Below are 26343 nucleotides of genomic sequence, written 5' to 3'. Positions count from 1 at the left end.
ATTCCTCCATACAGAATCTCTGGTTTATTTTGTCTGCACTTGTGGACTGCCCTGTTCATTTCAAACCACAGGTTTTCAATGGGCTTCAAGTCTGAAGACTGAGATTGCCATTGAAAATGTTGATTTTGTGCCCAATTAACAATTTCTTTGTGAATGTTGATGTGTCTTGCTGGAAGATCCACTTATGGCCAAGTTTCAGCCTCCTAGCAGAGAGTTAACCAGATTTTGGTAACCTGGTAGTGGGTAAAGTTCATTTATCTATTTTATACATACATTTTTGCTCATCTTTATCAAGGGTATCAATAACTAGGTGCTTATTTTGATATCTAGTTATTTGACTGAATCACAAATACAGATGTGGAGTAGATGTAGAGTTTGTTTTAATTTCTCATAACTAATCAAACAATACTTGTTGCTCTTTGTACGTGTAGATATAATATTCATATTTAATAGAGAGAAAAATAACGTTACCCTAAACTGCTTTATAATATTATAATTCAATGAAGAAAAAAAAAGTGTTCCTTCCAGACAGCAGATGGCGATATGTTTCTTTCAGGAGATGTTTCTAGTGTGACGTATAATCTAGTGGACGGAACGCTTCTTCAACAACTGCAGCCACCTCGGTAGCTCGCTAGTCAACAAAGTCGGAACAGTCAAGTTCTTTAGACAATTTCGTGGTTCACTTGCCACAATGATTTAAACATACTTATGTGGAAACAACTAGCTACCCCATTTAATTTAATATTTAAGTTGTAAGTCAACTAGCTGGCTGGTTAAGGTAGCACTAGTCTAGTCGCTAATGCTAACTAGCTAACATCCCCGAACATGAGTTCACTAAACTACTCTCCTCCTGCTAAAGAAAAGAGGATCTGCTGGACGGAGAAAGAAGTTCTCGTGAAAGAGGAGGAAGAAGAAGAGGCTGTTACAATACAAAAACAAGTAGAGGGTGAGGCTGTTACAGTGAAAGAAGAAGAGAAAGACGTTACAGAGAAAGACGCCTTCAGAGTGAAAGAGGAGGAGGAGGATGTTGCTTTGAAAGAAAAGGAGGAAGATACAGTTTTTGGAATGGAGGATGAAGTGAAAGAAGATGAAGACGTTTTTGGAATGAAGGATGAAGAGGGGGAGATTACTGTCACATTAGAGGAGGACGAAGAAGAGAAGACTGGAGATCTGATTTACACCAGTAAATACAGTGAGTACTATCTTATAAAACAGGGACACAAACTCTGCAGTTGTTGAACTAATGTGTGATTTTTAAAGGGGCATTCCACACTTGAATATGTTTTTGTACTGTCGAAATTGTTCATGACGTCCTCCAGTGATTTTTAACTTTTCCTGTTGAAAAGTGATATATAAAGTAAAATAAACAGTAAAGTATAAACACACTAAAGGGAAACAAATAAATGTTTTGAGCAAAATAGTGTTTTTTTTAGACAACTGCAAACTTGAAGGAGTGAGTGATGTCATATTAAGGCCTTCAAGGAGTTGGCTTAATGGGAAATCGTGATGTCATCCAATAGGCGACAGATCTTAATGTGAATATTCATTATTCTTTTTAAAATCCTAGCTGTTCTGTCAAGTTGGTTGTTGATCGTTACTAGAAAGCTATTTTCAAGTCTTGCCATAGACTTTCAAGACGATTTATGTCCAAACTGTAACTGGTTTAGCTTATTGTCCTGTTAGTACAGTTTTATTTGTATGCAGATCTCTGAAAAGCACTCTACCTACGTAACATTTAGTGTCTCCTTATGTTAAGCTGGTAAAACAGTTTTCATGGCCACAGAAATCCTAAATAATTTCAGAGTTCGCAAAATTAAATGGTTCTAACCGAGAGTCACCGTAACTGTATTCACAACACCCAAATGGATACTGTCATCAACGCGGGTCTTCAATAATTAGACATTCTTAATACTGTAGCTACAGTGGGGAGTATTTGATACACTGCCGATTTTGCAGGTTTTCCTACTTACAAAGCATGTAGAGGTCTGTAATTGTTATCATAGGCACACTTCAGCTGTGAGAGACAGAATCTAAAACAAAAATCCAGAAAATCACATGGTATGATTTTTAAGTAATTAATTTGCATTTTATTGCATGACATAAGTATTTGATCACCTACGAACCAGTAGGAATTCCGGCTCTCACAGACCTGTTAGTCTTTCTTTAAGAAGCCCTCCTGTTCTCCACACATTACCTGTATTAACTGCACCTGTTTGAACTCTTTACCTGTATAAAAGACACCTGTCCACACACTCAATCAAACAGACTCCAACCTCTCCACAATGGCCAAGACCAGAGAGCTGTGTAAGGACATCAGGGTTAAAATTGTAGACCTACACAAGGATGGGATGGGCTACGGGACAATAGGCAAGCAGCTTGGTGAGAAGGCAACAACTGTTGGCGCAATTATTAGAAAATGGAAGAAGTTCAATCACCCACGGTCTGAGGCTCCATGCAAGATCTCACCTCGTGGGGCATCAATGATCATGAGGAAGGTGAGGGATCAGCCCAGAACTACACGACAGGACCTGGTCATTGACCTGAAGAGAGCTGGGACCACAGTCTCAAAGAAATCCATTAGTAACACACTACGCCGTCATGGATTAAAATCCTGCAGCACAAGCAAGGTCCCCCTGCTCAAGCCAGCGCATGTCCAGGCCCGTCTGTAGTTTGCCAATGACTATCTGGATGAATGGGAGAAGGTCATGTGGTCTGATGAGACAAAAATTGAGCTTTTTGGTCTAAACTCCACTCGCCGTGTTTGGAGGAAGAAGAAGGATGAGTACAACCCCAAGAACACCATCCCAACCGTGAAGCATGGAGGTGGAAATATCATTCTTTGTGGATGCTTTTCTGCAAAGGGTACAGGACGACTGCACTGTATTGAGGGGAGGATGGATGGGGCCATGTATCGTGAGATCTTGGCCTACAACCTCCTTCCCTCAGTAAGAGCATTGAAGATGGGTCGTGGCTGGGTCTTCCAGCATGACAACGACCCAAAACACACAGCTCGGGCAACTACGGAATAGCTCCGTAAGAAGCATCTCAAGGTCCTAGAGTGGCCTAGCCAGTCTCCAGACCTGAACCCAATAGAACATCTTTGGAGAGAGCTGAAAGTCCGTATTGCCCAACGACAGCCTCGAACCTGAAGGATCTGGAGAAGGTCTGTATGGAGGAGTGGGCCAAAATCCCTGCTGCAGTGTGTGCGAACCTGGTCAAGAACTACAGGAAACGTATGATCTCTGTAATTGCAAACTGTACCAATTATTAAGTTCTGCTTTTCTGATGTACCAAATACTTATGTCATGCAATAAAATGCAAATTAATTACTTAAAAATTATGCAATGTGATTTTCTGGATTTTTGTTTTAGATTCCGTCTCTCACAGTTGAAGTGTACCTATGATGAAAATTACAGACCTCTACATGCTTTGTAAGTAGGAAAATCTGCACAATTGGCAGTGTATCAAATACTTGTTCGCCCCACTGTATTTAGCTATCACATGTTCAACTATAATCAGCTGATCCAGGAAATCATTTTCTGAATGCCAGTTGAATGACAAACATCATGACACGGAACAACAACCAAAGTGCTTCTTCATTCATTACTCTGGTAAAGACAGTTATGCCGTGCTCCATGTTGGATCCAACATCCCTAACAAATTGATGTTTATAACGTGTTATTGTCTGCTTGATTTACAGTAGGGTCTCGTTAGTCTGTTTGGACACGGAGATACTTAGCTCATAATGTGTAGAGAACTGTTCCTTGATGTATAGGCTATATTTATTTAATTTTTATTTGACCTTTATTTAACCAGGTAAGCTAGTTGAGAACAAGTTCTCATTTACAACTGCGACCTGGCCAAGATAAAGGAAAGCAGTGCAACAGAAACAACAACACAGAGTTACACATGGAATTAACAAGTGTACAGTCAATAACACAATATAAAAGAAAGAAAGTCTAAATACAGTGTGTGCAAATTGCATGAGGATGTATGGCAATAAATAGGCCATAGTAGCAAAGTAATTACAATTTAGCAGATTACCACTGGAGTGATACATGAGCAGATGATGATGAGCAGATGATGGTGTGTAAGTAGTGCTACTCGTGTGCAAAAGAGCAGCAAAGTAAATAAAAACAATATGGGGATGAGGTAGGTAGATTGGGTGGGCTATTTACAGATGGACTATGTACAGCTGCAGTGATCGGTTAGCTTCTCAGATAGCGGATGTTTAAAGTTAGTGAGGGAAATGTAAGTCTCCAGGACTATAGAACCACACACAGCTATTTTCCTTAATTCAGGACATTTAGAATGACAACACATTACAGAGTAGCCTAGTGGGATTATTCACAAAAGTATCTGGTGATCAGGTTATGAAATGTCATGACAAGACATTTTAGTTTCCATGTTTCACCTGAAATATTAAATGATTTATAGTTCTGTTGTTAGGTGAAGTTATGGTCCAATTTGGCAAACACTTAGTGGACAAACCCTTATGGTCAGGCTTTTGGCAAAGCTAGCCAAATTGTATTTTAAGTGTTTAAAAAAGAAGAAGTATAAAGCAGTTGATTTGCAACAATAACACAAACATTATATTAAGCAGGACATTCAAACGAGCCTTACAATTCTAATCCAAAAGTAATGTGAAATGCTCTCATAAGCAACCTGGAAATGGAGGCCTATTTTGCTGTCTGCCTATGTTAACTCCAGTGAGTTTTCCCCCACGGTGGTGAATTAGTGAATAGACACAGAGCTTAATGTGAGCTTACTTGAGTAGCACTCCTGATCTTGCGATGATAGTGAGCTGTAGTATTCAGAATACATTGTGGAAACAAAAAAAAAAAAAAAGTCTTTGCTCAACATTTTTGCTCCATGCAGATATACTACATCCGTAACTAGTGGTTTCCTCATCACCAGACATACTACATCCATAACTAGTGGTTTCCTCATTACTAGATATACTACATCTATAACTAGTGGTTTCCTCATTACCAGATATACTACATCCATAACTAGTGGTTTCCTCATTACCATGGACGAGTTTCTGCAATCAAATTGTGTGCGCATCGCCCCTGTGCCGCAATTTTACCCAACACAGAAAGGGGCCTGTATTGGAGACCAAAAGTAATCTGGCACACTGCTTAGGATTTTAAAAACTTTATCTTATTTCTGGTTACTGCTAATGTGAAAACAAGACTAAATATAACTATTGTTGCTATCTTGACAGTCTTGTCAAATAATTTAACAGACGTCAATTGTTGTACAGCTTCATGGGTATGCTCTGGGCATCATCTTTTACCTCAAATAAACAATGGATTTCTGCTGTTGTGGGACTTTATCCATCTGTCTGACTTTGTCATTCACACAGGAGAGAGTCGGGACTATCATGGATCCTCTGGAGATCCTCAACAATATCATGATGCTGATGAGGCAGAGAGTCTCTCCAGATCAGAACTCCGCAAGAAACACCAGCAGAGATTTATAGGGAAGAAATCTCACTGCTGCTCTGACTGTGGGAAAAGATTCAACTCTTCATCAGACCTTAAAATACATCAACGAATTCACACTGGAGAAAAACCTTATGGCTGTGATCACTGTGGGAAGAGTTTTACTACGTCTAGCTATGTAACTATACACCAGAGAACACACACAGGAGAGAAACCATATGTATGTAGTCAATGTGGGAAGAGTTTTATACGGCTACAAACCCTGAAAGCACACCATAGAATACATACTGGAGAAAAACCTTTTGGCTGTGATCACTGTGAGAAGAGTTTTTCTACATCTAGCTATCAAATTATACACCAGAGAACACACACAGGAGAGAAACCATATAGCTGTAGTCAATGTGGGAAGTGTTTTACTCACATCAAAAGCCTGATAGTACACCAGCGGACACACACAGGAGAGAAACCTTATAGCTGTAATCAATGTGGGAAGAGTTTTTCCACATCTAGCTATGTAACTATACACCAGAGAACACACACCGGAGAGAAACCATATAGCTGTAATCAATGTGGGAAGAGTTTTACTCAGCTAAACAGCCTGATAGTACACCAGCGGACACACACTGGAGAGAAACCTTTTAACTGTGATCAATGTGGGAAGAGTTTTGCTACATCTAGCTGTCTGGCGACACACCAGAGAACACACACAGGAGAGAAATCTCTTAGCTGTAATCAATGTGGGAAGAGATACTCTGATAAAAGATCTCTGATTAAACATCAGAAAATACATGGAGTTGTTTCATGATATCAATGAAATTATGTCTCAATGTAGAACCTAAACGTTTGCCCCCTGTTCTATTGATTTCAGCATGATATGGATATTAGCCTCGGGACAAATCCAGGCTCTGAATTGATAAAGTACTATTTATAAGCTTTAACAAAAACTGACTAACAAAAAATTAGTTGTGTTACACTTACCATTTTGGTGACCCACTTGAATTAAAATGCAACACTTCAAAATGTAGCGAGCTGTTTTCTACAAATTGTCCTCTAACCAGGGATGTACACATTATTCTCAGATTCCATGTGGTTTTTTAGCTCTTAACTCATCGATATCATGTTGAAATCAATTATGACTGATGCATCACTCCAAAATGTAGCTGACTGTCTTATGCAGGTTGTCCTTTAACCAGTGAGGTGAAAGATTTCTCCTTCCATTAGTTTTTTTTAGTTGTGTTAATTTCAACATTAGGTACAACCTGATTTCCCCCCTAATTGATATCAGTGATTTATTGCTACTTGTCAAAACAACAGTGTTTCTGGTGCTTGTGCAGTTAAACAAAAAAAGTAAGATGATTATTGTGGCAGATGTTTGTGTATATAGCACATGTTATGTTTTCAATATATCACAAACTGTTTCTACATATTGGTTATTGATTTGGACATGTTAAAACTGTGTTTTGTCATTGGGGCTGTCCCACCTAGCAAAATATAATTGAAAAGATGTTGAAAGAAGACCAATCGGTTGAAAGATGTATTTTCTGGTTGTTTTTTCAATTACTTGAAAACAACTTAAATTCAACGTACTTGCAGTCTATACACATGGACGCAGTATAATACGTCTATAATCAATTGTATTAACTATCTTACGTCACTCCAGTATTTCTTAACAATATTCAAGTGCTAATTGACTTCATTCCACATCTGAAGAAGCATGACTCAAATCACCTCATATTTCAAACATCCAGCCTGACAAAAGATACATTTTATTATTCCATGCCTCACCACTAAGTTAATTATTGCCAATACATATTAACAAAGGGGTGTACATTCAGTTTTGATATTTCATATTTACAATTTAATAATCAATCATTTATGCAATCAACTGACCATTTTTGGGTACAATTATATTGACATTGTTGCCCTACTTTTATAATATCGGGGTTCATTCTCACATGTGGTTGCTGATTGTCTAAAGGGTGGGCAGTCAAAAAGGTTTGTGTTTTGCGTTTAGCCATTGCGTTGCCATGGATCCCAATTGATTTTGACTGCACGTTATTTTGACAGAGTTCTAGAAGCTAGTGAGTTTTAGGAAGATGAGAGTTCTAGAAGCTAGTGAGTTTTAGGAAGATGAGAGTTCTAGAAGCTAGTGAGTTTTAGGAACACGAGAGTTCTAGAAGCTAGTGAGTTTTAGGAAGACGAGAGTTCTAGAAGCTAGTGAGTTTTAGGAACACGAGAGTTCTAGAAGCTAGTGAGTTTTTCAAAACTTGTGAGTTTTAGAAAGAAAAAGGAGAAAAAAATATAATATAATAAAAATATATTTAAAATGTGTTTTTGCTTGTTTTTAATTGTTGCCTTCCAGTAGACACCATGTTTATATTGGTGAATCATTGTAGTTGATTATAATGTGAAATGGAAGTTGTTTTCTGGTGGTGGTGAGCAAACTTGTCCAACAAAAAAAAGGATATATTTGTTGTCTTAAGGGGGAAGGTGTTACAGGTTTTGGTTTTTCCATTTATGTTTTGAGGTTGGACTTTAGCACATAGGAAAGGGGTATACCTAGTCAGTTGTACAACTGAATGCATTCAACTGAAATGTGTCTTCGGTGCATTGATTGGTTTCACCTCGTTAGTCAGTATGTGTTACACCTGTGCTGGCTTGTCCATCTCATTAGTGGGAAGGTGTTTCACCTGAGCTGGTCCAGGTTCTATGTAAGAGTGTCTGGCCCAGTGCTCCAGTTGTCTTGATAGAAGTGGAGAGGCAACATCTTTAGTTGCGCTACCTTTTTGGTTTGCATCCTGTCTTTAAGTGTGGTGTGGGTTTTTCTTTTGTATCCCTCTTCTTGGGCAGATTTAGCTGGTGTCGTGGTGGGTGTCTTTTAGGTCCCAGTTGTTGTTACTAGTCAACTTTCAGTGGACACCCCCATAGTGTCTTTCAGAACCCCTCGAAAAACCCCACCTGTTTAGTTGTGGTTGTTAGTGACTCTTTGTTAGTTCCCTTTTCTGTTTGAGCAACGTTTTATGGGGAATGTAAAAACAAACAATGTAGTAAAACAAGCTTATATTTTGGGTTGGATATTGCATCATTTTTTTAGTTTTTTTGAATCAATGGCATTTCCTTCGAATGTTCATTAGTCTTTCAGTTGTTAGTCTTCTGTTTTTTTATCCTCATGTGTACTAAATATTGTTTATTTTCATTGTTTTTCTCCTGTGAAGTCATCGCGTTCCATCCATGTCTGAAATGTGCTGTATAAATAAAGCTTGATTTGAACAAACAAATGAACCCAATGACTGACCAATGAACAAATATGTGTAAAAGCAACACATTTCTTGGTCCATCTTAATATGAAAAACGATCACTTTTCAAGCCTGCTGAAGGCGTGGTGGAGTGGTAAACACCACCCCCGGCTCTACCAGGGGCTTGAGGTGGTCTCCCACAGCTCTGCTTATGTCATGTTCTGTGGTCTTGCTGTTCCATTTCTTGACTGCCCCTGAAACACAGAAACACATTTAGTCATATTATATAAATCATTTATAGCCGGTTTCACATACAAGGCTTAAGCTTAATCCCAGGCCAAAATGCTCGTTTGAGCTGTCTTAACTCAAAGCAACTTGCACAGACTTACCTTAAAATAGTGGTATATGTTGCCTGTTCTGGACTAAACATAGCCGATTGCAAGTGGGCAGATTAGAGCTACTTTAGGTCTAAATGGAAGTTTAAATTAATCTTTCAAAGAGGCAGGTTTAACTTCTGCTTCGCTCTGTTTGTGAGGGAGCAAGGACTATTTGGAATATCTAAATGAAGGCCAACATGCACTACAGAGTCCAGCCAGACCAGTACTTGTGGATAGGAGTAATCCATTAAATTACTTTGAGACCACTTTCGTATGTACAAAGAAAATGCATTGGAGATATCTCTGCTTGAGCCTAGACTTTCCTCTCTGTCTCAAAGAGGAAGGCCTTTACCCAATTCTCTCAAAGTTCTGATCACTTTGAGGTTTTTGGCATCTGGAATCTTTTATCGTGAAACTGGCTATTTGTGTGGTGCCAGTGAAGCAACTGTGTGTTTAATCGTTCACAAAGTCTGCAGGGCCATTTGTGATCTGAGGAGTATTTACATCAAGTTTCCTGATGCTGCTGGCCAAGCCAACTATAAGTGCAATTCTATGAATATGGGCAGTTCCCAGGAGTGATTGGCTGGTTAGATGGATGTCATGTTCCCATCAAGTGTCCATCAACTCCTGATGCTGAGGAACACCGCAACCATAACAACTGGTTTTCCGTCAACTGATGCTGAGGAGTACCGTAAACATAACAACTGGTTTACCATCAACTCCTGATGCCGAGGAGTACCGTAACCATAACAACTGGTTTTCCATCAACTCCTGACGCTAGCGAGTAACGTAACCATAACAACTGGTTTTCCATCAACTCCTGATGCTGAGGAGTACCGTAACCATAACAACTGGTTTTCCATCAACTCCTGATGCTGAGGAGTACCGTAACCATAATAACTGGTTTTCCATCAACTCCTGATGCTGAGGAGTACCGTAACCATAACAACTGGTTTTCCATTAACTGCTGATGCTGATGAGTACCGTAACCATAACAACTGGTTTTCCATCAACTCCTGATGCTGATGAGTACCGTAACCATAACAACAGGTTTTCCATCAACTCCTGATGCTGAGGAGTACCGTAACCATAATAACTGGTTTTCCATCAACTCCTGATGCTGAGGAGTACCGTAACCATAACAACTGGTTTTCCATCAACTGCTGATGCTGATGAGTACCGTAACCATAACAACTGGTTTTCCATCAACTCCTGATGCTGAGGAGTACCGTAACCATAATAACTGGTTTTCCATCAACTCCTGATGCTGAGGAGTACCGTAACCATAACAACTGGTTTTCCATCAATGTTCAGGGTGGATGCACTCCTCATTTAGAGTTGTCAAACATTGTTGCCCGTTGGAAAGGTGCAACTCAGGATGGAAGCATTTCCCTCAACTCTTCTTTGGTCTCAGTTTCAGAGAGGACAACATAGTGGACTACTACTTGGTGACAGTGGATATTAGGGTGAGAAACATGGTCTACTAATAGTTACTACATAGTAACATGGTCTACTAATAGTTACTATATAGTAACATGGTCTGCTAATAGTTACTACATAGCAACATGGTCTACTAATAGTTACTATATATTAATATGGTCTACTAATAGTTACTACATAGCAACATGGTCTACTAATAGTTACTATATATTAATATGGTCTACTAATAGTTACTACATAGAAACATGGTCTACTAATAGTTACTATATAGTAACATGGTCTACTAATAGTTACTACATAGTAACATGGTCTACTAATAGTTACTACATAGTAACATGGTCTACTAATAGTTACTACATAGTAACATGGTCTACTAATAGTTACTATATATTAATATGGTCTACTAATAGTTACTACATAGCAACATGGTCTACTAATAGTTACTACATAGTAATCTGGTCAGAGTAACTTTTTATTCACTCTAGACATAAATCCCACAACAGCTGAGCAGCAAAGATACAACAGAGCTCATATCCACATGAGAGGGATGGTCGAGCGTATGTTTGGAGTATGGAAAAATAGATGTGCCCATGACTGAGGCAGATGTACCCATGACTGAGGCAGATGTGTCCATGACTGGGGCAGATGTACCCATGACTGAGACAGATGTGTCCATGGCTGAGGCAGATGTACCCATGACTGAGGTAGATGTGGCTGTGGCTGAGGCAGATGTACCCATGACTGAGTCAGATGTATCTGTGGCTGAGGCAGATGTGCTCATGACTGAGGCAGATGTGTCCATGACTGAGGCAGGCAATGACCAACGAGGACTTGCCCATGGAGTTGCTTCACATTGCAGCACTTCAGCTAGATGAGATGCATTTAAATATGGAATGTATTCATGATGGCTTATTTTTGCTTTGATAATGTTTGTTCGGTACAAAATTCCAATAGTGTGTAGCAAAATTAAACAAGTGACTAAACCAAGGCTGGTTTAAAATGTAATTTGTGGTGATTAAAATACTCTCTCTCATGAATATCCAAATGACAAAACATTTATTTTTTAACATATCATATTGTTCACCATGGCTGGTAATCACTATTGTCTCATTACTGTCTCTTTGTTGGATCATACCTCTCTCTTCCAACTTCATATCCAATTCAACCTGTAGAATTCTCATGTTCTTCCTTCAGATATTTCATTTTATGCTCATTAAATTCTCTGTTTAACTTTTCATGCATGGTCATCTTCCTTGTTCTCTGCTGAAAGGTGGTGGCAGCATCTTCTCTCAGGGATGTTATAGCAGATGTGGAGGGAACACACTCACTGTGTACTTGCTCTTCCAACCTGTTCACATTCCACCCTCACTGTGTACTGGCTCTTCCATCCTGTTCACATTACACCCTCACTGTGTACTGGCTCTTCCAACCTGTTCACATTCCACCCTCACTGTGTACTGGCTCTTCCAACCTGTTCACATTCCCTTCCTCTGGAAAAACAACATTTAGAAGCACAAATAAACTCATGGTTCTTAGAATGAAGGAGAATAAAGATTGACTCAGACAGTGGAATATATTTATCAAAGGAAGGAACCAATTTATTTTCTTTGGTATATGTACCATTTGTGCTCAGTTGAACTGTCCAAACGGTCATCGTCCGGCATACCATCCAGAGGTCGGTCATCATCCGGAGTACCATTCAGATGTCGGTCATCATCCGGCATACCATCCAGAGGTCGGTCATCGTCCGGTGTACCATCCAGAGGTCGGTCATCGTCCGGCGTACCATCCAGAGGTCGGTCATCGTCCGGCGTACCATCCAGAGGTTTAGTTATTACAATAGGTGTCTGCTTACCTTTTTTAGTTGACCATGAGGCACACCGTCCGATGACAGAACTGGCCAATCGGCTGGCACACCAACGTCCAGCGAAGTCCTTCACCAGATCACTTCGGGGCCACCATGTTAAGGGTTGCGTTAATTCGAATCTGCTATCAGAACAAGTATGACACTGAGTCACCGATTGTATACTATGTATTTTTATTAGCTAAGCAATAAATGGTAAATGCAATTTTCGTATATACAGGTTCGCTGTAATACCACGCAGGGCAGAACAGAGAACTAACTTGTTCCTGACAAAGTTATTTTAATATACTCTGACAGAAGTAGTTCCTGCTTCCGAGCCGGCCTGTCAGAGTAGAGACTGGGCATGGTTTAAACTCACTCAGCCTATCGTTGATTGTTGGCGCACGAACTGGTCCCAGCCCCTACGCGCTTCAGCGGTCAGGCGTTGTATCTGCGTAGAATATCTATGCGCTCATACTCTCGATACTTTTATCACATACCTGGCTCCTGTTATCTAACAAAAGACTGTTTGTTCTCTACACTACGTTCTGTATGTGTCCCCCGCAACTCATTGCACAGTTCCTGTTTTTAAGTTATTCTGTATTTTTCAATCACGAGAAAGGCCCATGGCCCTGAAACTGTTGACAATGTCTCAAGTCAGCTATGTTGCATAACACATACACCTACACAAGCCAACAGCAGATAATATTCAATCACATATGATATGGTAACGGCCTATAGTGCATAACACAAACCTCACAGTTTCTGATGGGAAATACAGTTGAAACATTTGACTGATATATGTTCTATTCTTAAAGAATCAATGGCTTTACAGCAGTGTTTAATTGTCGGGGGAAATGTTCAAATTTTTTGGGGGGGTTCCGGGGTCCTCCCCCTCAAAACAAAATATGTATAAGTACTGAAAAGTTTGGTTCTGGTGACTTTTTAAAAGGATAAAACTCAAATAAACCACCTAAAATATAATTTCCACCCCCAGAAATGAGCTCAACAACAAATTGGTAAAATTATTATACAGGATGCAATTTAAGGTTGAGTGCTGCAGTTATCTAAAGAAACACAACAGAGACCTTCTTTCTGAAATAAAAACTTTATCTTGACAAATTTAACATTTGACTGAACATGAATTAGAGCTCACTAATTCATGTTCATCACAAAAAAGGCCATTGGAAATCTCTTTCCAGATTCTGACAAAAACCAAGTTCTGACATAGTTTACAGCCGTTGTCAGAGCACTTTATTCTTCTTGGCTTTCGGGAAAAAGATTTCCAACACCCTCCTGTATTTGAGCTCCTTGATGTGGGGGCTGTTGATGGAGAGCCGCATGCAGGGGGCTAGATGCTCTCCCTACAGTCTGTTCCTCAAGTCTGTTTTGACCTGCAATAATAGAGATAATAATAAGAGAAGGGAGAGGGACAAAGAGGATCTACTTTCACCTCCGAACCTCCGGTCTAGGCTGTCCTGGAGGCCAACAAGATGAGGATAATTACAGCCATTACATTAAAAGCGAAACGTACCTAGATTTGTCATGTATTGTCATGTTGTGTGTTTCTGTCCTTTCCCTTCACCCTGTCTCCCTCTGCTGGTCGTTGTTAGGTTACCTTTTCTCCCCCTCTTTCCCCCAGCTGTGCCTTGTCTCCTCCTAACTACCCATTCACCCCGTTTCCCACCTGTTCCCTTTTTCCCTCTGATTAGGTCCCTATATCTCTCTCTGTTTTTGTTCCTGTCCTTGTCGGATTCTTGTTTGTTGTGTTTCATGCCTGAACCAGACTATCGTCATGTTTGCTGTAACCTTGTCCTGTCCTGTCGGAATCTGCCGGTCTATCTGAGCCTACCTATGTTTGGTTATTAAAGAAGCTCTGTTTAAGTTAATTCGCTTTTGGGTCCTCATTCACTCACCGTAACAGAACAATCCGACCAAGAATGGACCCAGCGACTTCGGATCCTCTCCACTCAGCCGTCGAGATCCAGGGAGCGATGCTAGGCAGACACGAGCAGGAATTGTCTGCTGCTCGACATGCCGTTGAGACCCTGGCCACCCAAGTCTCCAACCTCACAGAACAGGTTCACCATCTCCGCCTCGATCCACCGGCCACTTCCAGGGCCTTCGAATCTCCGGAGCCCAGAATCAATAACCCGCCGTGTTACTCTGGGGAGCCCACTGAATGCCGCTCGTTCCTCACCCAGTGTGATATTGTGTTTTCTCTCCAGCCCAACACTTACTCCAGGAGCACTGCTCGTGTCGCCTACGTCATATCTCTCCTTATTGGACGGGCTCGTGAGTGGGGCACGGCAATCTGGGAGGCAAGGGCTGAGTGTACTAACCAGTATCAGGACTTTAAGGAGGAGATGATACGGGTTTTTGATCGATCTGTTTTTGGGGAGGAGGCTTCCAGGGCCCTGTCTTCCCTATGTCAAGGCAATCGATCCATAACAGACTACTCTATTGAGTTTCGCACTCTTGCTGCCTCCAGTGGCTGGAACGAGCCGGCTTTGCTCGCTCGTCTTCTGGAGGGTCTCCGCGCAGAGGTAAAGGATGAGATTCTCTCCCGGGAGGTTCCTTCCAGCGTGGATTCCTTGATTGAACTCGCTATTCGCATTGAGCGACGGGTTGATCTTCGTCACCGAGCTCGTGGAAAGGAGCTCGCGTTCTCCGTTGCCCCCCTCTCCGCATCACTACCATCTTCCTCTGCCGGCTCGGGAGCTGAGCCTATGCAGCTGGGAGGTATCCGCATCTCGACTAAGGAGAGGGAACGGAGAATCACCAACCGCCTCTGTCTCTATTGCGGTTCTGCTGGTCATTTTGTCACTTCATGTCCAGTAAAAGCCAGAGCTCATCAGTAAGCGGAGGGCTACTGGTGAGCGCTACTACTCCTGTCTCTCCTTCAAGATCCTGCACTACCTTGTCGGTCCATCTACGCTGGACCGGTTCGTCAGCTTCCTGCAGTGCCTTAATAGACTCTGGGGCGGAGGGCTGTTTTATGGACGAGACCTGGGCTCGGGAACATGACATTCCTCTCAGACAGTTAAGGGAGTCCACGGCCTTGTTCGCCCTGGATGGTAGTCCTCTCCCCAGGATTCAGCGTGAGACGCTACCTTTAACCCTCACTGTTTCTGGTAATCATAGCGAAACCATTTCTTTTTTGATTTTTCGTTCACCTTTTACACCTGTTGTTTTGGGCCATCCCTGGCTAGTTTGTCATAATCCTTCCATTAATTGGTCTAGTAATTCTATCCTCTCCTGGAACGTCTCTTGTCATGTGAAATGTTTAATGTCTGCTATCCCTCCTGTTTCCTCTGTCTCTTCTTCACAGGAGGAGCCTGGTGATTTGACAGGGGTGCCGGAGGAATATCACGATCTGCGCACGGTGTTCAGTCGGTCCAGGGCCACCTCTCTTCCTCCACACCGGTCGTATGATTGTAGTATTGATCTCCTTCCGGGAACCACTCCCCCCCGGGGTAGACTATACTCTCTGTCGGCTCCCGAACGTAAGGCTCTCGAGGATTATTTGTCTGTAGCTCTTGACGCCGGTACCATAGTCCCCTCCTCCTCTCCCGCCGGAGCGGGGGTTTTTTTTGTCAAGAAGAAGGACGGGTCTCTGCGCCCCTGCATAGATTATCGAGGGCTGAATGACATAACAGTTAAGAATCGTTATCCGCTTCCTCTTATGTCCTCAGCCTTCGAGATCCTGCAGGGAGCCAGGTTTTTCACTAAGTTGGACCTTCGTAACGCTTACCATCTCGTGCGCATCAGGGAGGGGGACGAGTGGAAGACGGCGTTTAACACTCCGTTAGGGCACTTTGAATACCGGGTTCTTCCTTTCGGCCTCGCTAACGCTCCAGCTGTCTTTCAGGCATTAGTCAATGATGTCCTGAGAGACATGCTGAACATCTTTGTTTTCGTTTACCTTGACGATATCCTGATTTTTTCACCGTCACTCCAGATTCATGTTCAGCACGTTCGACGTGTCCTCCAGCGCCTTTTAGAGAATTGTCTTTTTGTGAAGGCTGAGAAGTGCACTTTTCATGCCTCCTCCGTCACATTTCTCGGTTCTGTTATTTCCGCTGAAGGCATTAAGATGGATCCCGCTAAGGTCCAGGCTGTCATTGATTGGCCCGTCCCTAAGTCACGCGTCGAGCTGCAGCGCTTTCTCGGCTTCGCGAACTTCTATCGTCGTTTCATCCGTAATTTCGGTCAGGTGGCAGCTCCTCTCACAGCCCTTACTTCTGTCAAGACGTGCTTTAAGTGGTCCGTTTCCGCCCAGGGAGCTTTTGATCTCCTCAAGAATCGTTTTACATCCGCTCCTATCCTTGTTACACCTGACGTCTCTAGACAGTTCGTGGTCGAGGTTGACGCGTCAGAGGTGGGCGTGGGAGCCATTCTTTCTCAGCGCTCCCTCTCTGACGACAAGGTCCACCCTTGCGCGTATTTTTCTCATCGCCTGTCGCCGTCGGAACGTAATTATGATGTGGGAAACCGCGAACTGCTCGCCATCCGGTTAGCCCTAGGCGAATGGCGACAGTGGTTGGAGGGGGCGACCGTTCCTTTTGTCGTTTGGACTGACCATAGGAACCTTGAGTACATCCGTTCTGCCAAACGACTTAATGCGCGTCAGGCGCGTTGGGCGCTGTTTTTCGCTCGTTTCGAGTTCGTGATTTCTTATCGTCCGGGCTCTAAGAACACCAAGCCTGATGCTTTATCTCGTCTCTTCAGTTCTTCAGTAGCCTCCACTGACCCCGAGGGGATTCTCCCTGAGGGGCGTGTTGTCGGGTTGACTGTCTGGGGAATTGAGAGGCAGGTAAAGCAAGCGCTCACTCACACTCCGTCGCCGCGCGCTTGTCCTAGGAACCTTCTTTTCGTTCCCGTTCCTACTCGTCTGGCCGTTCTTCAGTGGGCTCACTCTGCCAAGTTAGCCGGCCACCCTGGCGTTCGGGGTACGCTTGCTTCCATTCGCCAGCGTTTTTGGTGGCCCACCCGGGAGCATGACACGCGTCGTTTCGTGGCTGCTTGTTCGGTCTGCGCGCAGACTAAGTCCGGTAACTCCCCTCCTGCCGGCCGTCTCAGGCCGCTTCCCATTCCCTCTCGACCGTGGTCTCACATCGCCTTAGATTTTGTCACCGGACTGCCTTCGTCAGCGGGGAAGACTGTTATTCTTACGGTTGTCGATAGGTTCTCTAAGGCGGCTCATTTCATTCCCCTTGCTAAGCTTCCTTCTGCTAAAGAGACGGCACAAATCATCATCGAGAATGTTTTCAGAATTCATGGCCTTCCGTCAGACGTCGTTTCGGACAGAGGTCCACAATTCACGTCTCAATTTTGGAGGGAGTTTTGCCGTTTGATTGGGGCTTCCGTCAGTCTCTCTTCCGGCTTTCACCCCCAGTCTAACGGTCAAGCAGAACGGGCCAATCAGACTATTGGTCGCATCTTACGCAGTCTTTCTTTTCGCAACCCTGCGTCTTGGTCAGAACAGCTCCCCTGGGCAGAATACGCCCACAACTCGCTTCCTTCGTCTGCGACCGGGCTATCTCCTTTTCAGAGTAGCCTCGGGTACCAGCCTCCGCTGTTCTCATCTCAGTTCGCCGAGTCCAGCGTCCCCTCCGCTCAGGCTTTTGTCCAACGTTGCGAGCGCACCTGGAAGAGGGTCAGGTCTGCACTTTGCCGTTATAGGACGCAGACTGTGAGGGCTGCTAATAAGCGTAGAACTAAGAGTCCTAGATATTGTCGCGGTCAGAGAGTTTGGCTCTCCACTCAGAACCTTCCCCTTAAGACGGCTTCTCGCAAGTTGACCCCGCGGTTCATTGGTCCGTTCCGTATTTCTCGGGTCATTAATCCTGTCGCAGTTCGACCTCTTCTTCCGCGATACCTTCGTCGCGTCCACCCGGTCTTCCATGTCTCCTGTATTAAGCCCGTTCTTCGCGCCCCCGCTCGTCTTCCCCCCCCCCCCCATCCTTGTCGAGGGCGCACCCATCTACAGGGTCCGCAGGATTTTGGACATGCGTCCTCGGGGCCGTGGTCACCAGTACCTCGTTGATTGGGAGGGGTACGGTCCTGAGGAGAGGAGTTGGGTTCCCTCTCGGGACGTGCTGGACCGTGCGCTGATCGAGGATTTCCTCCGTTGCCGCCAGGTTTCCTCCTCGAGTGCGCCAGGAGGCGCTCGGTGAGTGGGGGGGTACTGTCATGTATTGTCATGTTGTGTGTTTCTGTCCTTTCCCTTCACCCTGTCTCCCTCTGCTGGTCGTTGTTAGGTTACCTTTTCTCCCCCTCTTTCCCCCAGCTGTGCCTTGTCTCCTCCTAACTACCCATTCACCCCGTTTCCCACCTGTTCCCTTTTTCCCTCTGATTAGGTCCCTATATCTCTCTCTGTTTTTGTTCCTGTCCTTGTCGGATTCTTGTTTGTTGTGTTTCATGCCTGAACCAGACTATCGTCATGTTTGCTGTAACCTTGTCCTGTCCTGTCGGAATCTGCCGGTCTATCTGAGCCTACCTATGTTTGGTTATTAAAGAAGCTCTGTTTAAGTTAATTCGCTTTTGGGTCCTCATTCACTCACCGTAACAAGATTAAATAACATTTATGAATTGGTTTGAAACCTTTGTTTTAAACCCTTCTCAAAGTTGGTGCCTTGATGGATTTGTTAAAAATTGTTTATCATGAAACACTTCTTGACTTTCCTTGTATTTATGGCAGTGTAGTTCCCTTAAGGGTCAGTCAACTTTGGTACAACATACTATGGGGAGTTGTGACTTCGTTGAAGGATCTATTATCACACCTGAAAAGGCCAATGAAATCCTCTCCTGGCTGGAAGCCCCGCCTTCCACAGGTAATGAGCGTTAGGCTCGGATTCATTCCTTCAATTATTCCGCTCTTCACCTCGGTGTGAACAGGAACAATTCATGCTACTAAAACAAACAATTGAAACACGAGACTGTCTTATGTTGCACCAACTAAACTGACCCTTAGTGGTAGAGCGTGATCAACACCTGGACTTTGTGTGGTTCTCATAGTTTCCTAATAACAAACAATGTCCTGGCTACTATGCAATGAGCAATGAGCAATGAGTAAGATGGCTAAAAATGTGACCTAGACGATGAAGGTTAAGCCTGGTTCAGGTTAGCAACGATTCCCAAGTGAATAAAGAGATACAAGACAACAGATGTGAGTACGTCTCGGCATAATTAGGCTGCATAATTAGGCTGCCCTCGCTTGAATCTAGTCCACCCTCGGGTTCTCTTGAAAATCATGTAGCATTATTTAGGAGGCTTAGTGTTTCCTATAGTTACTTCCTCTCCTGGGTGCCGTACCTCGGATAAGTCTTTGTTGAGGGACACGGAGATGGATTGGGTCTTTGGTCAGATCAAATGTCTTGTCTGCCTGAGTGTGGTGTGTACGGTGCCTGCCCACGCTCAACCTAGCCTTGGGGATGGGCGGTAAACCGTATTTTATTGATGCATGGACCGGTTTGGGTTTTTACTTTACCTTCTATACGGGTATTTCAATGTTTGGTTTGTTAAATGTGAATCTTATAATGTCCGTTTTTAGAGTTTAGTCCTGCATGTCACTAACCACACCAAGCCCTGCCCTCTGTCACTCAAGAAGAGAGCAGTTACTCAGAGTCATGAGCCCTTTCTTGCTGTTCACTCTACTTTGTCAGATGGATGTAACTAGGGCTGCACATTTTGGGGAATATTCAGAGCTGAAAACTTTCCGTGGTAATTGACGGGAATATATGGGAATTAACAGGAATATATGGATATTAATACCATTTAAATGTAGATGTTTTTTGCTTTGGATATATATACCATATCATACGGAGACAGAAACATGAACATTTTACCTTATCATAAGCAGACATAATTGCAAATGATTAAATCCTTCCAATATACATTTTTAAAAAACAATTTAGTTACGAATTGAACTTTAAATTAGTTGACTCTTCACATGAGATGATTACACTGAACAACAAAGGAAAGGGAATATTAAATGAACCCCAATGATCCGTCGCATCTCCCAAAAACGTTTTCAACATACATCTGTAAAATGATGGTCTAGAAACTCAAGCTTTGGTTGTCTTCCGAGTCTTCTCCCTGGACCTCCTCAATGTCCACCTCTTGAACATCAGACTCTGAGGCCTCATCTTCACTGTCACTTTCCAACCTTGTTGAGGATGTCTCATTGTCAGGCTCAAAAAGGCTCAAATATGCCTGGATGGCCACCAATTTTTCAACCCTTGTATTGGTCAGTCTGTTGCGTGCTTTGGTGTGTGTGTTCCCAAACAAGGACCAGTTGTGCTCTGAGGCGGCTGATGTTGGTGGGATTTGGAGGATGATGGAGGCAACAGGGGAAAGAGCCTCAGATGCACAAAGTCCCTTCCACCAGGTGGCTGATGAGATATGTTGGCACAACTGCCATATTGCATCTCCATCCCAAAGCCCTTGCTTGGAAGTGTACTTGGCCAGACTGCCCAGAACCTTACCCTCATCCAGGCCACGGTGGCCATGGTAGTGATGACACCATAGCTCTTGCTAGCATACTTGGGGTCCAACATGCTGCGGCGTGTCTGGGCTTCAGACAGAATCTTGAATTGCTTTATGTGTATCCCACAAAAAAGGTTCTAAGCTAACTTTTTAAATGAATGTAATCAAAATTCCCGGGCTTAATTTCCCATGGAAAATTTCCGAAAACATTCTGGAAATTTACCGGGACGTTTCTGACCCTTTGCAACCCTAGTTCTAACCGAGAGTCACATTAACTTTATTGACAACACCCAAATTGATACTGTCATTAACACGGTCCTTCAATAATTACACATTATTCTTGATACTTTAGCTGTTTAGTTAGTCACATGTTCAACTATCATCAGCTGATCCAGGAAATAATTTTCTGAGTGACAGTCAAATGACAACCATCATGACATGCAACAACAACCAAAGTGCTTCTTCAATCATTACTCTGGTAAAGACAGTTATGCCGTGCTCCACGTTGGACCCAACATCCCTTACAAATTGATGTTTATAATGTGTTATTGTCTGCTTGATTTACAGTAGGGTCTCGTTAGTCTGATTGGACACAGAGATACTTAGCTCATAGAGTGTAGAGAACTGTTCCTTGATGGATAAGCTATTGTAAAACACACAGAGCTATTTTCCCTTAATCAGGACATTTAGAATGACAACACATTACAGAGTAGCCTAGTGGGATTATTCACAAAATTATCTGGTGATCAGGTTATGAAATGTCATGACAAAGACATTTTGGTTTCCATGTTGCACCTGAAATATTAAATGATTTATAGTCCTGCTGTTAGGTAAAGTTATGGGTCCTACAGTAGGTCTATATTGCTAGGTGAAGTTATGGGTCAATTTGGCATAGACAAAGTGTACAAACACTCATTGGCTCATTGTAATCAATCAAATGTATTTATTTTACATCAGCTGATGTCACGAAGTGCTATACAGAAATCCAGCCTAAAAACTCCCTATAAAGGCAGGAACCTCGGAAGAAACCTAGAGAGGAACCAGGCTTTGAGGGGTGGCCAGTCCTATTCTTGCTTTGCCAGGTTGAGATTATAACAGTACATGGCCAAGATGTTCAAACGTTCATAGATGACCAGCAGGGTCAAATAATAATAATATCACAGTGGTTGTAGAGGGTGCAACAGGTCAGCACCTCATTAGTAAATGTCAGTTGGCTTTTCATAGCCAAGCATTCAGAGTTAGAGACAGCAGGTGCGGTAGAGAGAGAGTTGAAAACAGCAGATCCGTGACAAGGTCCGGTGAACATGTCAGGGTTCCATAGCCGCAGGTAAAACAGTTGAAACCGGAGCAGCAGCACGACCAGGTGGACTGGGGACAGCAAGGAGTCATCAGGACAGGTCTATGTTATTGTTAGGTAAAGTTATGGGTCTTACAGTAGGTCTATGTTATTGTTAGGGGAAGTTGTTGTACCTACTATAGGTCTGTAGTTAGTTGAAGTTATGGGTCCTACAGTAAGTCTATGTTGTTGTTACGTGAAGTTATGTGTCAATTTGGCTTACACAAAGTGTACAAACACTCATTGTCAGGCTGATGGAAAAGCTAGCCAAAGAGCATTTTACTTGTTGAAGTATAAAGCAGTTGATTTGTGGCAATAACACAAACATTATATTAAGCAGGAGATTCAAACGAGCCTTACAATTATAATCCAAAGTTGTAATATTCAGAACACATTGTGGAAAAACCAAAACCTTCGTCCAAAACTAGCGGTTTCCGTATTAGTGTTGTCGAGGTAGGTTCCTTGTCCCTCTTTGGCTTATTGGTGAAATCAGCAGTCAGACAATATCTTCTTTAAAACCTCTTGGAACTACCGCTCCCGGATCCGGGAGAATTGTCATCAACTGACACTAATTAGCGTAACGCAACGGACAAAAAAATATTACTAGAAAATATTCATATTCATGAAATCACACGTGAAATATATTAAAACACAGCTTCGCCTTTTGTTAATCACCCTGTCATCTCAGATTTCGGAATAGCTCCGTTTGTTATTCACGTTTGGCTGAGAAATCGACCGGAAATTGCAGTCACGACAACGCCGAAAAATATTCCAAATTAGATCCATAATATCGACAGGAACATGGCAAACGTTTTTTATAATCAATCCTCAAGGTGTTTTTCAAATATCTATTCGATAATATATCAACCGGGTCAGTTGGCTTCTTAGTAGGAGCGAGAGAAACAATGGCCGCATTTGTCTATTACGCACATATCACTGAGAGCCACCAGCTGACCCCTGACGCAATGTTGTCGCGCACGCTCATTTCTCAAAATAAAAGCCTGAAACTATGTCTTGTGACACTAGACACATTAGGGAAGCCATAGAAAAAGGAATCTGGTTGATATCCCTTTCACTGCTCAATAGGGACACATAGGAACGCAGATGTTTCTAAATAAGAGTCACTTCCTGATTGGATTTTTCTCAGGCTTTCGCCTGCAATATCAGTTATGTTATACTCACAGACAATATTTTTACAGTTTTGGAAACTTTAGAGTGTTTTCTATCCTACGCTGTCAATTATATGCATATTCTATTATCTGTTCCTGAAAAATAGCCCATTTACTTTGGGAACGTTATTCTTCCAAAAATGAACCAATCAAACCTTTATTTAATGCAATTGCAGACAGAAGTTGACAACAGGAACATAACGTATGTTTCCCAGTAAGTTCTGCATCCCACCTAAGGGCACAGCTGATTTTATACATGTGATCACTCCCTGGTGGTCTGATCACCTACTTCAATGTATGTGTGTATCTGTCACGACTTCTGCCGAAGTCGTTGCCTCTCCTTGTTCGGGCGGTGCTCGGCGTTCGACGTCACCGGTCTTCTAGCCATCATTGATCCTTTTTTCATTTTCCATTGGTTTTGTCTTGTCTTCCCACACACCTGTTTTCAATCCCATTCATTACCTGTTGTGTATTTAACCCTCTGTTTCCCCTCATGTCTTTGTCAGAGATTGTTTTATTGTCAGTGTAGTGTGATTGTTGTATAGGTGCGCGTCGGGTCCTCGTACCCATGTTTGTATGTTTATGTACATTTAGTGTTATGGAGCATACTCCGTGGACTTTATTAAAATACTAAATTTTTCACTCCATTTGACTCTCCTGCGCCTGACATCCCTGCCACCTATTACACCTACGCATGACAGTATCAATAAGCTGAGGTTACCTTATAAGACAACCTAGTACAGTAGCTTCTCTGAATTTCTTAGGATTGTCCACTGTCACACAATATCAAAATGTCAAAACCAGACAGTGGTTACTTCTCTTCATCTAGTTTCAGTTTGACTCAGACCCAGCCTGCAAGCACACTCTCACAACAGCCAGGGCTTAACCACAAAGACTAATATAGATGCTTGTGCAACGTATAGTGGCAGTTTTTAGACACATAGCAACAGTATCTTATTATAAGGCCTGCATCAAAACCTATGGATCTTAAAGTCCCCTTAATCAATAATGGGGAGGGTCTTTGGCACCCACCCCTACATTCCCCCCTCTGAGACTAATACGTCTCACAGGTTCAATCATTATATTCTCCTCTGAAATCAAACAGAGTTGGCAAAACCCCAGGATCCATTTGATCCCAGGGATGGCCTGCTAAAGGGAGAAACAACTCCTGAGGTTCCTGGAATGGTGGTGGGGTGAGAGAGAGAGTTTTCTAAGATCAGCAATCTTATCAATTATCGCAGTCATATTCTCAGAGAAGTCAGGGAGGAGCATAACACAATTATCAGGATCAATAACACCTAGTACGTTAGTGTCCTCCTTCCTTCGCCAAAAGATAATCTAAAGCCAACTCTTGGTGGCCGACGACAGCTTTCAGATTTTGGACATCTAATGAGAGTTGGCTAAATCCTCAGATTGTTAAATTCATATGGGCCTGTAAAGAATAGGTTAAATTATTCACCCACTTTCCCAGGACAGCCACACCCCAGGAGGGTATGTTCATTGGTCATCTTGTTAACATCTCATAAGGTGTACACCCAATACCTTTGTTAAGGCTGTTGCACATTTTCATGAGGACAAGGGGCAAGCATTCCACCCAGCTCATTTTTGTGGAATGGCAGGCTTATGCCCCCCTTTGATAATTTAATTAACCCTCTCTGTAATCCCGTTACTCCACGGGTGATAGATGGACACAAACTTCTGGTCAACACCCATCATTTTGGCCACATGGCAACCATATTTCCTATGAGATGGGTCCCATTGTCTGCAGACAAACCTCAGGCACTCCGAACTAGAGGTCTACCGATTATGATTTTTCAACGCCGATACGATTATTGGAGGACCAACAAAAGCCGATACCGATTAATCTGCCTATTTATTTGTAATAATGACAATTACAACAATACTGAATGAACACTTATTTTAACCTAATATAATACATCAATACAATCAATTTAGCCTCAAATAAATAATGAAACATGTTCAATTTGGTTTAAATAATTCAAAGACACGGTGTTGGAGAAGAAAGTAAAAGTGCAATATGTGCCATGTGAAAAAGCTAATGTTTAAGTTCCTTGCTTAGAACATGAGAACATATGAAAGCTGGTGGTTTCTTTTAACATGAGTCTTCAATATTATCAGGTAAGAAGTTTTAGGTTGTAGTTAGTAGAACTATTTCTCTCTATACCATTTGTATTTCCTATACCTTTAACTATTGGATGTTCTTATAGGCACTTTAATAGTTCCAGTTTAACAGTATAGCTTCCGTCCCTCTCCTCGCCCCTAACTGGGCTCGAACCAGGAACACATCGACAACAGCCACCCTCGAAGGATCATTACCCATCGCTCCACAAAAGCTGCTACCCTTGCTGAGCAAGGTCTCAGTTTGAGTGACGTCACCAATTTAAACGCTATTAGTGCGCACCCCACTAACTAGCTAGCCATTTCACATCGGTTACACCAGCCTAATCTCGGGAGTTGATAGGTTTGAAGTCATAAACAGCTCAATGCTTGAAGCACAGCGAAGAGCTCCTGGCAAACGCACAAAAGTGCTGTTTGAATGAATGCTTACGAGCCTGCTGCTGCCAACCACTGCTAAGTCAGACTGCTCTATCAAATATCAAATCATAGACTTAATTATAACATAATAACACACAGAAATACGAGCCATAGGTCATTAACATGGTCGAATCCAGAAACTATCATTTCGAAAACAAAACGTTTATTCTTTCAGTGAAATACGGAACCGTTCCATATTTTATCTAACGGGTGGCATCCCTAAGTCTAAATATTGTTGTTACATTGTACAACCTTCAATGTTATGTCATAATTATGTACAATTCTGGCAAATTAATTACGGTCTTTGTTAGGAAGAAATGGTCTTTACACATTTCGCAACCGCCCAAACTGCTGCATATACCCTGACTGCTTGCAAGAGAAGTGACACAATTTCCCTAGTTAAAAGAAATTAATGTTAGCAGGCAATATTAACTAAATATGCAGGTTTA

The 26343-nt window shown here is 42.5% G+C and overlaps 1 protein-coding gene and 1 long non-coding RNA gene across 2 annotated transcripts; one reads left to right on the top strand and one right to left on the bottom strand.

Moving 5' to 3' along the window:
• The first annotated feature begins 588 nt into the window (after window positions 1-588).
• LOC110521974 (uncharacterized) lies at window positions 589-7778 on the top strand. Its single transcript, XM_021599996.3, has 2 exons — window positions 589-1192; window positions 5369-7778. The coding sequence occupies exons 1-2, from the start codon at window positions 826-828 to the stop codon at window positions 6250-6252; spliced, it is 1251 nt and encodes a 416-aa protein (XP_021455671.1). The 5' UTR covers window positions 589-825; the 3' UTR covers window positions 6253-7778.
• On the bottom strand, window positions 7513-8727 carry LOC149984066 (uncharacterized). The gene is made up of 2 exons (XR_016495336.1): window positions 8138-8727; window positions 7513-8095 (listed from the first exon to the last, which is right to left on the bottom strand). It is a non-coding gene; the product is annotated as an uncharacterized LOC149984066 (long non-coding RNA).
• Window positions 8728-26343: the final 17616 nt, after the last annotated feature.

Source organism: Oncorhynchus mykiss, chromosome 4, assembly GCF_057628025.1.
Source record: "Oncorhynchus mykiss isolate SJ-2025 chromosome 4, ASM5762802v1, whole genome shotgun sequence".
NCBI lineage: Eukaryota > Metazoa > Chordata > Actinopteri > Salmoniformes > Salmonidae > Oncorhynchus > Oncorhynchus mykiss.
Note: the sequence above shows the minus strand (reverse complement) of the source record. Positions and strands in the feature narration are given on the sequence as shown.

Excerpts from the sequence above, each read along its gene's own strand:
- LOC110521974 (XM_021599996.3), top strand. The coding sequence starts at position 826 with ATGAGTTCACTAAACTACTCTCCTCCTGCTAAAGAAAAGAGGATCTGC. Across the intron at positions 1,193-5,368 it reads GATTTACACCAGTAAATACA|GAGAGAGTCGGGACTATCAT; the intron begins GTGAGTACTATC and ends TCATTCACACAG.